At 47.3% G+C, this 12,997-nt stretch overlaps 1 protein-coding gene across 7 annotated transcripts in view; it reads left to right on the top strand.

Annotated features, from left to right (window-relative positions):
• The window catches only part of ZFHX3 (zinc finger homeobox 3), a 166,046-nt gene extending 156,537 nt beyond the window's left edge, over positions 1-9,509 (top strand). For all 7 annotated transcript variants that reach the window (XM_068693663.1, XM_068693664.1, XM_068693666.1 and 4 more), the window contains one exon: positions 4,078-9,509. In XM_068693663.1, coding sequence (XP_068549764.1) covers positions 4,078-5,666 — 1,589 coding nt within the window. In that variant the 3' untranslated portion in view covers positions 5,667-9,509. The remainder of the gene's footprint in view (positions 1-4,077) is intronic.
• Positions 9,510-12,997: the final 3,488 nt, after the last annotated feature.

The raw sequence follows: 12,997 nt of genomic DNA, 5'->3' as shown, positions 1-12,997 counted from the left end.
GCAATGCCATCACAAGTTTTCAGTAATTCTGAACTGTTTCCAGGGAAAATGTAATGTGCCTGGTAGTAGTGGTGACAGAATCTGGAGCATCTTTATGTAACGCCCTTATAGTGATCTCCAGGACAAATCCTGATGGGGTAGTGGGTTGTTTTTGAGCTATGAGCTGGGAACTGTCTGAAAATACCTTCCCAACCAAAAACAGCGTAGTTGTAGGATAAATCTAATTTGTGTTTTAGTAGGATATTTCTTAACAATACTACATAACAATGAAATTCGGCATAGTCCTTTGGATGGCCTAATTCCACATATTGGATGCTCTTTTCCCTTGTACCTGATGGCGGGCTGGAAAGCATACGATGTATAGCAAATACTATCAGTAGAAGGTACTATTCAGTACACTAGACCTAGAAAAGTTGATTCAAGGATTATTTCACCCCTGCTGCATCTGTGGCATCCCAAGGATATGCTTGCATCTGAATTGCAACTCGTGACAGAGCTAATTGATGTTCTCTAGCAGACCTGCTTTCAGTTGGCAGACTTCTCTGTTTACTTGATGATACCTGTTCAAGTTGCCTCTCACCAGGGCCACTCTGCATTTGCAAAGATATCCCAAGAACTGATTCTAGTGTCCTGTCTCAGCAACAGGCTGAGTCTGTCTCAGATGGAAAATGCCGTCGTGCCTGGTCCTGCTACAGCATATGCCAGCATGCACCTTTGTTTTCTATACTGCACTGATACTGCTGTAACACCATTAGGCTGTGTCCAGAAACAATAACTTTCTCTTAGTGTACTGAACTAATTGGCTAATGATAAGTTATAATCCTTGGTATAAAGTATAAATATTATCTAAGCATCTTCCTGGCTTCTTATTCAGAAACTGGAGTGATAGCAGTCTTCAAAAAGACTTTCTGATGCTTTTTGTCAGCAGGCCATTTTGTAAGTTCTTTTTTCAACAGATAGAAGAACTGAGTGCTGATGCTGCCAGGTAACATGATAGTGTCATATTAATCGAATTGCCTTCTTCATTTGTCATGCAGGAGGTAAATCTTCGGATAAGCAAATCAAAATCTTAGTTAAAAAAAATAGCTGGCTTGAGCAGTTGGGTGGAACTTGGAACAGCTTATCTGACATTTGCAAGGGAGGCTGGTTGCAGAGTTGTTCAGTATAAATCACATCACTAGAACCTGAAGTTAGTATGTTGTTACAATGACATTGGGTATAATATCCTAAAGAGAGCATTAAAGACCCATGACTCAAGTCAGGCATCCTTCTATCCCCTGGGAAATGGCTCTGTTCACCTTTTTCTCCACAACTATTCATCTCTGAAGTATCTTCCGCTGGCAAATGGACAAGAGTTGGGTTCTGGTCTTTCCAAATATGATCCATACTCTTGGAGTCAAGATCCTTCCCTCCCCTGGAGCAGCATGGGGATTACATTGTAGTGTGGTTGCTGGTGTTCATGTCAGAAGCAGAAGAGATCAGAGTAAGTTTATCTAGAAAAGTTTTCTACTAGGAGTTAGGGCCTCTGCAAGGCTTTTTTGCATAGTTACAGAATTCTTTCCACCCCCACCCCACCCCAAGTAGATAAAATAGTTCCTGACAATGAGTGTAGGATAGTCCATTGTAATTAAGCCATCTTTAAAAACAGTTGCTGTGAGATACTCTTCTGTCTGGGGCTGCTGCCCATTCCTGCTCCCTGAGTGTAGTCTTAGGCATGTGCCTGATGGGGATCTTTGTGCCAGGACATTTTCATGCTATTTCTTTCCAACAGATCTTGGTTCAGTGGCCAGAAGTAAGCCAAAATGATTTCTTTGGCAAATTACATTGTCAGCCTATCACAGATCAGCTCTATGCTCTTTACTTAGTACCCCAAGTTTATAACAAGATCTAAAATTACTTTTTTGTGCTTCAATATATATGTTGCCTTTATTTTTCTCCAGAGATCAGTATGTGTCTTGGGGAGATGGGGCTACATACTATGAATGTTAAGAGTAATCAGTGACTGCCTAGGCAGGACTAAGCTATTTAGAAAGTCAAACAGACTATTTGTGGCCTTTAGATAAAGCTCCAAAGGTCAGGCCATCTCAGCTCAAAGCCTGTCGAAACAGATAAGGCTGTGCATCCAGGAATGTTATGAATTAGCTGCTGCTCCTGTGCTTGAACCTCTCAGGGACTGTTCAACTAGGGAACATCAGTTTCAATGGCATCTATCCATAATATCCCCTTATCTGAAATCTATAAGGCTGCTGCGTCGAGGCTCACTTCATACCTTTACAAATCACTATTGTCTCAATACAGCATCAAGAGCAGTTGCAGGTCTCAGAAGGGCTTTGCTTCAGTCATCACTGAATTCTCCAGGGCTCTTATCCTGCCTCTTCCTCAAGCCCTGCTGCTCGCTTCCTTTACCAGGCTGTCCTCTGCAGAGCCACATCAGTTTTGTCCAGCTCTGCATGCACGTCTCCAAAGCCAGGGGGTGAATGCAACACCATAGCCAAATGAACTGTTTATACTAGGGTGTAGTGCAGCCAGGATTTGGAGACTGCTGTGCCCCACTTTGCTGCCAACTGCTACTCAAAATATAATGCTGCAAGAAGGTCGTTCCTTTGCTGTATTCTGAGCAGTACAAATTCAGTGACACCCATGGTTACTGAATGAGCTATATTCCAGGAAAGGAATGAAGTTTGATCTAAAGAGAAGGAGCCCAGGGGACTGGGATAACTCCACTGTACTGGGGACAACAGCTAGAAAGTCTGGCTGAACTTACACAAGAAAGCCAGGTGCATTGTTTGTGTTGAGTAAGTTTCTTTGGGACATTTGCATCTGTTCAGCTGTCTGTGATACGTGGAGGTTTTCTCTCTTTGGGTTACAGAATCACAGAATAAATTAGGTTGAAAAGAACCTCTGGAGGTCACCTGGTCCAAACACCCTGCTCAGGCAGGGCCACCTAGAGCAGGTTGTGAATAACTGACCCATTTTCGAAAAGGGAGTATTTTCTGGTTTGCTGTCACCCTGCATCTGTGCATCACAAGAGAGACGTGTTTGGGCTGCCTTGCTTCCAGCCACAGGAAGGGAAAGTGGGCACCCAGAGCGGCAGCTTGCCAGGGAAGCCCAGCTGCTTCTCCAGGAGCCACCTGGGTTCCCACACGCCAGCCCCCTGCCCCGGGTGCCTCCGCTCTCAGCACCAGCTCTCACCCAGCTGCCCTTCTCCAAAGCTCCTTCTACCCTTGAGCCACCTCAGGCTCCTCATCAGCCTTCCCGCACATCTGCTTTGTTCCCTCACCAAATGCCCTCAGCTGCCCCAGCCCTGAGGTCACTCGGGTGTCCCTCTGCCATCTGCAGGGGGAAAACAGCCCCGTGGCTGCCGGCTGCTCTCGCCCTGAGCTGCGGGAGCTCCTCAGCAGCTCGCCACTGGTGGGTCATGGCAGATGTCTGTCCGTCTGTCCTCACCCGATACGGGGCAGTGCAAGGATCTGGAGTACCGAGGGGCACATCAGGCTTTATCCATGGTGGCTCTTTGTAGGACATCTCCTTAGCCAGTGTTTTCCAACTAGAGAGCAGTTGATTTTGCCAAGCATTAGGAGCACACAGAAGTTGGCAGCTGTGGCTCTTCCCTGGGGAAGAGCAAGCTGATAAACTAGGAGAGAACAGGATGAGGAACACATCCCTTTTCTGCACCCCTCTGGCATTCCCCACCTTCCTCCTTTCCATTTTCCCTGCCCCACTCCTTCGCATACATGTTAAGTATTTTCATAATCCAGCACTAACTAGGTTATGTGAAGTGGCAGATGGTAACACCACCTCACCCGAAGCAGCACGGGCAGCCGGCACTGCATGGCCGTGGGTGACAGGGCTGATGGGCACCGGGGGGTGCGGGCATCCCCATGCCCAGGGGAAGCAGGGCTGGTGCCCAGGTGCCCCAACATGAGCCACGCAGCATGGGGCTGGTGTCACTGTCCCTGCCACAGTCACTGGAGAAGGGCGTGCAGGGGCACTCGTGGGGTGTCCTGGGGTCACCCTGCTTCGTGCTTGCCACCTGCCCTGCACTGACTCCTCACCTCTCTCTCCTCCCTCTTGCAGCTTTAACTTCTCCCAAACCCAACCTGATGGGCCTACCCAGCACAAGCGTCCCTTCGCCCGGACTCCCCACCTCTGGATTACCAAATAAGCAGCCCCCGGCCGCTCTGAGCTCGCCCACTCCGGCACAAGCCACGGCGGCCGTGGCCCCGCAGCAGCCGCCGGCAACAACCCCACAGCCGCAGCAGCAGCAGCCGCCCCCGCCGCAGCGCAAGGAGAAGGAGAGCGAGAAGGCAAAAGAGAAGGAAAAGGCACCCAAGGGGAAGGGGGACCCCCTGCCGGGGCCCAAGAAGGAGAAGGGGGAGGCGCCGGCAGGTGCCCTCTCGGCCCCGCTGCCTGCCATGGAGTATGCGGTGGAGCCTGCCCAGCTGCAGGCACTGCAGGCCGCCCTGAATTCGGACCCCACCACCTTGCTGACGAGCCAGTTCCTGCCCTACTTCGTCCCCGGGTTTTCCCCCTACTACGCCCCGCAGATCCCTGGCGCCCTGCAGAGCGGGTACCTGCAGCCCATGTACGGGATGGAGGGGCTCTTCCCCTACAGCCCTGCACTGTCGCAGGCGCTGCTGGGGCTGTCCCCCGGCTCCCTGCTGCAGCAGTACCAGCAATACCAGCAGAGTCTGCAGGAGGCATTGCAGCAGCAGCAGCGGCAAGCGCAGCAGCAGCAGCAGCAGCAGCAGCAGCAGCAGCAGCAGCAGCAGAAAGCGCAGCAGCCCAAAGGAAGCCAAACCCCCGTCCCCACGGGGGCTGCCACCCCGGACAAAGACCCTGCCAAAGAACCCCCCAAGCAAGAAGAGCAGAAGAATGCACCCCGCGAGGTGTCCCCCCTCCTGCCCAAACCCCCAGAAGAGCCCGAAGCGGAAGGCAAGGGCGCGGACTCCCTCTGCGACCCCTTCATCGTCCCGAAGGTGCAGTACAAGCTGGTCTGCCGCAAGTGCCAGGCGGGCTTCGGCGACCAGGAGGCGGCCAGCGACCACCTGAAGTCCCTCTGCTTCTTCGGCCAGTCCATGGCGAACCTGCAAGAGATGGTGCTTCACGTGCCCACCGGCAGCGGCCAGGGCAGCGGCTCGTACCAGTGCGTGGCGTGCGAGAGCACGGTGTGTGGGGACGAAGCCCTCAGTCAGCATCTCGAGTCAGCCCCGCACAAACACCGAACAATCACAAGAGCAGCAAGAAACGCCAAAGAGCACCCCAGTCTATTACCTCACTCTGCCTGCCCCCCCGACCCCAGCACCGCATCTACCTCGCAGTCGGCCGCTCACTCAAACGACAGCCCCCCGCCCCCCCGGCCTCCCCCGGCTTCCCCCCACGCCTCCAGAAAGCCCTGGCCCCCGGCAGCCCCCCGCGCCCCGCCGGGGAAGCCGCCGCCGCCGCCTTTCCCTCCTCTCTCCTCATCTTCAACGGTTACCTCAAGTTCATGCAGCACCTCAGGGGTTCAGCCCTCGATGCCAACAGACGACTATTCGGAGGAGTCTGACACGGATCTTAGCCAAAAGTCAGATGGACCGGCGAGCCCGGCGGAGGGGCCCCGGGACCCCGGCTGCCCTAAGGACAGTGGTCTAGCTAGCGTAGGAATGGACACCTTCAGATTGTAAGCTTTGAAGATGAACAATGAAAATTTAAATAAAAAAGTTAATAACAAACCAATTTCAAAAATAGACTAACTGCAATTCCAAAGCTTCTAACCAAAAAAAGAAAAAAGAAAAAAGAAAAAGCGTGGGTTGTTTTCCCATATAACGATGCCGGTGGGTTTTACATTTCTTTTTTCCTTTCCTTTTAATAAAATAAAACTTAAAAAAAAAAAAAATCTGTTACATTTGTCCTTTCGAAGGTACTGTTGGTCTGGGAGACGAAAGCCCGTGCTGCCTCCTTACTGTCTTCGGAGCTTAAGCCCCTTGTATATTGCCCCTTTTCAATAACGCCCCACGTCGATAGCACAGCAGAGGCCGGCATGCACTGTATGGGAAAGCAGCCCACCTTGTTACAGTTTTAAATTTCTTGCTATCTTAGCATTCAGATACCAATGGCTTGCTAAAAGAAAAAAGAAATGTAATGTCTTTTTATTCTCAGGTCAATCGCTCACACTTTGTTCTGTTTTCAGAATCATTGTTTTATATATATATATATAATTTCTTTTGTTTGTTTTTGGGTTTTTTGTTTTGTTTCGTTTTCGTTCCAGAAAAGGTTGGGTTTTTTGTTTTTGTTTTCTTTTTTTTTTTTGTTCGTTTGTTTGTTTTTTTGTTAATTTAAAATGGGCAGAAAGTATTCAAGAGAAAATCAATGTGAACTGCTTTAGCTTTTCGGGGATTCTAAGGGTAGCTTTTCTGCTGAAGCCAATTTCAAGGGGAAAAGTTAAGCACTCCCACTTTTCAGAAAAAAATAAACCACAAAGAGTGTTGAGGACTCGGAGCTTAAAAAAATAAGTTTTAAAACAACTGACTTTCTGTATTTATGATAGATATGACCATTTTTGGTGTTGAGTAGATTGTTGCATTGGAAATGAACTGAAGCAGTATGGTAGATTTAAAAGAAAAAACCCTTTTGTGTACATTTAGCTTTTGTATGGTCCAGCTGACGGCTTCTCATTTGATGTTGTCTTGTTCATTCCTAGCCAGATAGATTGCAATCCATTGACTCGCCTAAGCTTTTCTCCCCTTTGTACCTTTACTCCCCGTTTTCCCCATCCTGTAATCTTCCACTTATGGTTGCTACCTTCATTTCTTAGAGGGTGGTTGCATAATTATTTTATAAAAACTAAAGAAAGAAGTTCAAAGGGTTTTGGGGGGTCAGTAGGATCCCTTGCAGAATATTTTTTGTTGGGGGTTTGAAACTTTTTAAGGCGTATACATACAATTTACCTATGTCTGTTACCCTTGTGCACTTATCTCTTTCTTATTTTCCATTTTTCCTGTTTTTTTTTTTTTTTTCCTCTTCTTTTCCTCATTTTGTAAATGCTTCAAAGACTCTGTTCCTAACTATAAGCATTTGTTTCTGTTTGTGTAATTAGGCTGCACTCTGTTCCTTCTTTTGAAAAAAAGAAAAAAAAAAAGTTTTTGTTACATTTTTTTTCTCTAAAGAAAATTCATGCTTTAAATAAAATCCAAAGACATACCCTTTCACCACTGGTGCAGAATGAGCAAAAAGGATTCTTTTTACTTGAGAATTTGTTTCTGATTTAAACAAACAAGTCTAAGTTTAAATAAAGAATAAAAAAAGTACCCAGGTTGTTATCTGTGCTTCTTCTGCAAGCAGAGAGACAACTCTTAATGAAAATCCAGCATACCAAAAGGCAGGTTTCAGTTCTGAAGTTGTGTCCCTGTGCTAGGCAGCCTGAGCAGTGAGTGCCCAGAGACGCAGCTAGCGATGCACAGAAAGAGGCTCTCTGTGAGGCGTTTGTGCTTACGTTGATCTCTGTGCTCCTGTTTGTGGAAAACACGCCGACATACACGCACACACGCACGCACGCACTCACACGTCTTTTGTGGTCTGGACTTTGAAAGGAAAACTTTGTGCTGCTAAAATGTAGATTCTGGAGACAAATAGATGCTTGCTTTCACTTCCGTAGCCAAATGTCAACAGAAACGGTCTCCTTTCCCCCCCGTTTCCTCTTCCCCGAAAGTGTGAGAGCCTTCTCCCTGTCATCCTCATCCTCCTCCTGCTTCAAAGGGAACTTCGAAGACTGTGAACGCAGGTTCCTCCCGCCGCCTTCGGGCTTCTCCTCCCAGGGCTGAAGCCGCTCATCGACTCTGCAAGAGACTGGAGCATCCTGAGAGACGAACGTGGGTTTCATTTTTTAGCGGGACTCTTTTATTTTTACAGATTTTTGGTTTTAGTTTGATGAAAGACTAGATCCTGAACTGTTGTACATATTTCTAACTAGGCTAATGCACAGTGCAAATTCCTTTTTTAATTGTTTTTTAAGTAGACGATACTAAAGAGAGTACCATCTAATATTCCTACCAGTATCCAGTTGTAGCATAAGGTGTCAAAAATGAAAACAAGTACACAAAATGCGTTTGCTGTTTTAACAAACTGTTTTCTTTTAACAAAAGTTCTTGTATTTCTCCCCGTGTTTGAGATGAACATTTTTTAAATTCTAAAGTTGTACAGTTTTGTTTTTCCATTATTTTATCTTGTTTGTAATTCTATGAAATATATATATATATATATTTTTTGCCATTTAACTGTTGTATGTTACTCTGTCTGTATCATATAGAAATTTTTCTGTTTGTTCTGTTTTTTGATTATGTGATACAAGTTAACAATTTAACACTAGCTTTATCTGTCAAATTCTGCGAGGTCTCTTTGAAATCCTTTTGTTTTGTTGGTTTTGTTTTGTTTTTGTTTTTTTAATTATATTGCTTGGTCATAGTGCAATTTCCCTCTCCTTCTTCCCCCTCCTCCTTCCCACCCACTAAAAGGTTTTATAAATTCATTTCCTTGTATTTTTTGTAAATGTTTCTAGAGACTTCCAGTGCGAGGTTGCCTCCTCCTCTCTCAGTCCCCGCGCTATGGGGTGGGATGGCCGCGGGATGCGCCGTTCCCGGCTGCCCGAGGCCGACGGCTGGGACTGGACGCCCCCCACCTGGCGGCCCCATGGGACCCCGCGTCCCAGCCCCGTGCCCGCAGAGCCACGGTGGGAGCAGGGGCGGCCCCGCGGAGCCTTTTTGAGATCTGCCCTTGTCAGCTAAGGTCGGAAGGCCAGGGGCCGGGCAGAGCGGGGCAAGCAGGGCATGAGGAAAAGATTTTAAACTTAGCATTGAGCGGGTTTCTGTTTTATTTTTAATAAAAAGCTTTTTTAAGTGGTGAAGATGGCCAAAGTTTCATACAACTGAGAATAAAGTAAGGCGTAAGGCGTGTTGGGGCCACCCGCGCCCGCTGGGCAGGCGGGGCGGGAGCTGGCGAGGGAGGCACCGGCACGGCCAGCACACTCGGTGTTCGTGGAAATATATTTTGCTTTAGAAAAAAAAAAAAAAAAACTTTTAAATAGAAGCAGAAATTGGGTTGGTTGGTTGGTTGGTTGGTTGGCTGGTTGGTTGGTTGGTTGGTTGGTTTATTGGCGCTGAGATACTGCCCACTGTGAATCACAAAGCTTTGACTATTTTTTTTGTTTTTATTTCTGGGGGGCGAGTTTGGGTAGAACAGAAAGCATAAATGAGGTGAAGAGGGATATGAACAGCCTTTGCAATGTACAAAAAATAGAGCAAGTGAAACCAAAAATGATGTTCTTGGTGTTTTTCTATAATGTAGTCTTGTTAGCTTTTTTTGTTACTGTAACAATGCTGATCTCGAACTGTACCAAAATACATGGAGACTAACAGAAACAGAAACCACATGGAACTTTCAAAACTTTAAAAAGATTTGTCACAAAAGACTTTGTTGTCATAGTTGAGTTGACTGTAGATGGTAATTGAATATACTCCTTTGGAAATATTTCATCACGTATGTTTCCTGCTCATTGTGATACATTAAAAAAAAAAAAAAAAAATGAGCAAAAGCTCTCGTCTCCAATGTCCCCGCTTGTGCGGTGCAGGGTCTGCGTCGGGTGGGTGAGCGGCGCGCGGCACGGCGGGACTCGTGCGTCCACCTGAGGCCGCGCACCCACGCCGACAGGCGGGTGCTCACACGGAGCCGCGTGTACGTGTGCACAAGCCCTCGTGCTGTGCCGGTACATGCACAGGCACACGCGCATCCGCTTTCTCCCCGAAGCACCTGGGTGTCCGAGGGCCCGCCAGTGTGGAAGTGCTTGGGCTGATGCTGTGAATTAATGCGAACGTGGAAGTAATGAGCCAAATAGTGCAATTCATATTATGGCTTTGGGATGCATTGTGTATGAAAAAGACATTATAAGTGCATTCAATTTTACTAAATGTGTAAGAATTCTGGGCATACTGCTGTAATTAATGGTTAAAGGGAAAGCATGATGCCCGTAGGAGTTGAGGTCATCTTGAAACCTGTAGACTAGAAGTGAACTAGAATCACCATCTGTCTTCTTCTACCGATTAAACCAAAAGGAGACGAAGGTAAGAAAGGTGAGTAGCTGATTCACTGCTCCTACCTTTGCTTGTGGTACCTCTATCTCCAGAGCAGAGCTTGAGCAGGGACAAACACTTTTGAAACTGCCGACTGTTAAAAGCACATTTCTTTTACCAAAATTTGCCCCTTGCAGCAGAAAATGTTTGAAATTCATTAATAAGGGCCACATCCAAGAGAGAGCCTCAGGGGCTACCGTTCATCTCTAATTTATAACTGCAGCAATAAATAATTAAAAAAAAAAAAAAAAAAAAACAGGTGGGATGAGAAGTGTGTTTAGTGTGGGTGTCCTTGGATGGTCTGCTGCTGCCTTCGCAGCAAGGGGCTTCCTCTGCCTGGGGGAGCGGGAGCCCGGAGCTGCAGAGTGCAGCTCAGCCAGAGCAAGGAGGTTGCAGGGAGGAAATCTTGCAGCTAGTGAGGACATGGGGGTGTTCTTTAATTAATGAGGTCAGCACATTGACTTGCAAGCCACTAAGTTCAATAATAAGGTTGCTGATGCGCCTTCATGAAAAAGAAAATGAAAAAAAAAAAAAAAATAGAGATTCAGGCACCAAAAATACATGAATTATGAAATAAAGCAGGTCAAAATTGCCAAGCCCCCAATGACTCCTAGCAGTACAGTCTAACCTAACCAAGACATCCAGGACTTAGCCCAAGCACACAGCCCTGGGAGCAGGAGGTGCCGCTCCTCCAGGCTCTGAGAGAGCAAGAGCAAGTGCACTCGAATGCGCCCTTCAGCTCAGCACCCCAAAGCCATCAACAGCAACAAAATCATACTGACTGTGTAGTGCGCAGCCTTTGGGGCTTTTGTAGCTTTGTGTAATGGCTCAATGTTGCTTGCACATTTTTCCTTGTCAAATAATTTCCATTCAGAAGGTCTATAGAAGAGCTTGGCTGGGTTTTCCACTAGTAAGTGCGCAGGGCTCTTTGAGGATAGCCTACGTTTCTGGCACATGGAGCTGCAGTACTTCAGGAGACACAGTCTGGCAGGCTACGTATCTGTTCCACAAATCAAGTTATGAAGTGTGCATATTTGTTAGCTAGCTTCATATTTGTTAAAAAAAAAAAAAAAAAAAAAAAAAAAAAAAAAAAAACAAACTTCTGAACAAAACCTAAGCATGTTTTGGGAAGAGCAGGTCTGGTGTGGTACAGCCAGGCTGAATTTATTGGGATTTATCGCCTGGCTCACAGCCCAGGTACAAAAGCATTGAGCCCAGGCATTTAGCAGTGATATGGCTGCAAACCAACAACTTCAAAGAGCAGACACTGAGCAGAGGGGGGTGTTCAGGTGCAGAGGTTCCTCCTCTCCCCCCTGCCCGAGGGAAGGCCAAGCCCCCTGACTCAGCCACAGTTTCCCATCCCTGCGGGCAGCAGCCAAGCCACTGGCACAGGGCCTGCTCCTCCCTGCCACCGGGCTGCCTGCTCCTGTCCCAGGCTTGGGTATTGCATTTCCCCTCTGCTGTGAGGTGGGGATCTGGATGGCCTCCCGGCTGATTTGTTGTGGGGTTTTTGTTTTGTTGCTGTTGTTTTCTAATGGAAAAAATCCATTCTGCATTTTCTACAAACAGATGGGACTGCAGCAGGAACGGGGTCACCAGCACTACCCTTCCACTGGTGTTTGCACTGTACCGCGTTAATGACTTCAGTGTTGTACAGAGACCTGCAGTTTTGTAAGTTTATTATGTAACATTGCTATTTATTCCTAGGTTGAATTCCAGTTAAAAACAGCTATGCTTGAGAGTGCATCTCTCTAATGCTCAGAAAGGTGTAAATGGCTAGTAGCTGCACAAGCCGCAAACTAAAAACCACTGCGAGTGCCTATCTGTTTAGAGTAGTGCATCAGCTGAAATTGTGCAAACCTCTGACAGAAATAAAAAGGTTTTTCCATGCTGTGATTCTGGTAAGAGGAGACTGGGAGTGATTTTTTTTAATAACCTTTCACTGCCATCACCTTAAAGACAAGAAAGAGACTTAGCTCTTTCTAGTACACTAAAACAGGCCCAAAGAAAAATAATAATAATAAAAGCAGAACAATGATCACTTGTGTGCTCAAGACAAAAATATTGCAGATGTGTTTTGAGCAGAGTTGCTGTCTGGAGGATGCTTCCACCTTCCAGTACAGCTTGCAGTTTGCTGTTGTTCACAGAGGAGAAGAGGGGACTTTGCCATCTGTACAGGGCTCAGCTGTGCTGGGGAAGTGGCCCAGGCGGGGACCATGGACCCAGGCTCCAGGTGAGGCAGCAAGGACAAAGCTCAGTGCCACCAAGTGACAGAAGGGCTGCATTTGTAGATGTGTCTTGGACACAAAGAGGCTGATCCCAGGGACTCAAGCAAGACCAAAAGAAACCCTCAAACCCTGCAAACTCCCAGCGAGACCATGAGGAAGTGCCTGCCCTTCTGCCTTTGCTGCAGGAGCCCGGAGCATCACAGGAGCATGGGGGGGGAGGAGGACACGGATGGACAGAGAGGGACTGGCCCTGCAGCCCTCACTGTCGCAGCAGCCCACGAGCAGCATGGACACCCCCTGTCTCTCCCAAGAGCAGCAGATCTGGCCATGTCACTTCTGCAGCCAGGTCCCTGCCGAACTGAGCAGGGTCCTGCATTAACCTCTTTGCTAAATGACATGTGAAGTCTGCTAAGAAAGCTGGCTTGTCTAATGCAGACAGATGCTCTGAGAAACTGCCACCAGGCTCAGGCTGTGCCAGCAGTGGTGAAGGGTTAACTCCATCAGTACTTAAACTACAAATGTGGAGCCCATTCTCTCCTCCAAGCTCGTTAACAATGTACACCTGATGATCTAAAGCACTAGAGAGTCATTTTAATTAACGCTCTGCCAGAGGGGATGTGGTGAAGACACTGATTTCACTCCAATGACTTTCTATTTTGGTATATT

The sequence above is a fragment of the Anas acuta genome, chromosome 10 (assembly GCF_963932015.1).
Source record: "Anas acuta chromosome 10, bAnaAcu1.1, whole genome shotgun sequence".
In the NCBI taxonomy this organism is placed as follows: Eukaryota; Metazoa; Chordata; class Aves; order Anseriformes; family Anatidae; genus Anas; species Anas acuta.
This window is presented reverse-complemented; position numbering and strand designations above follow the sequence as displayed.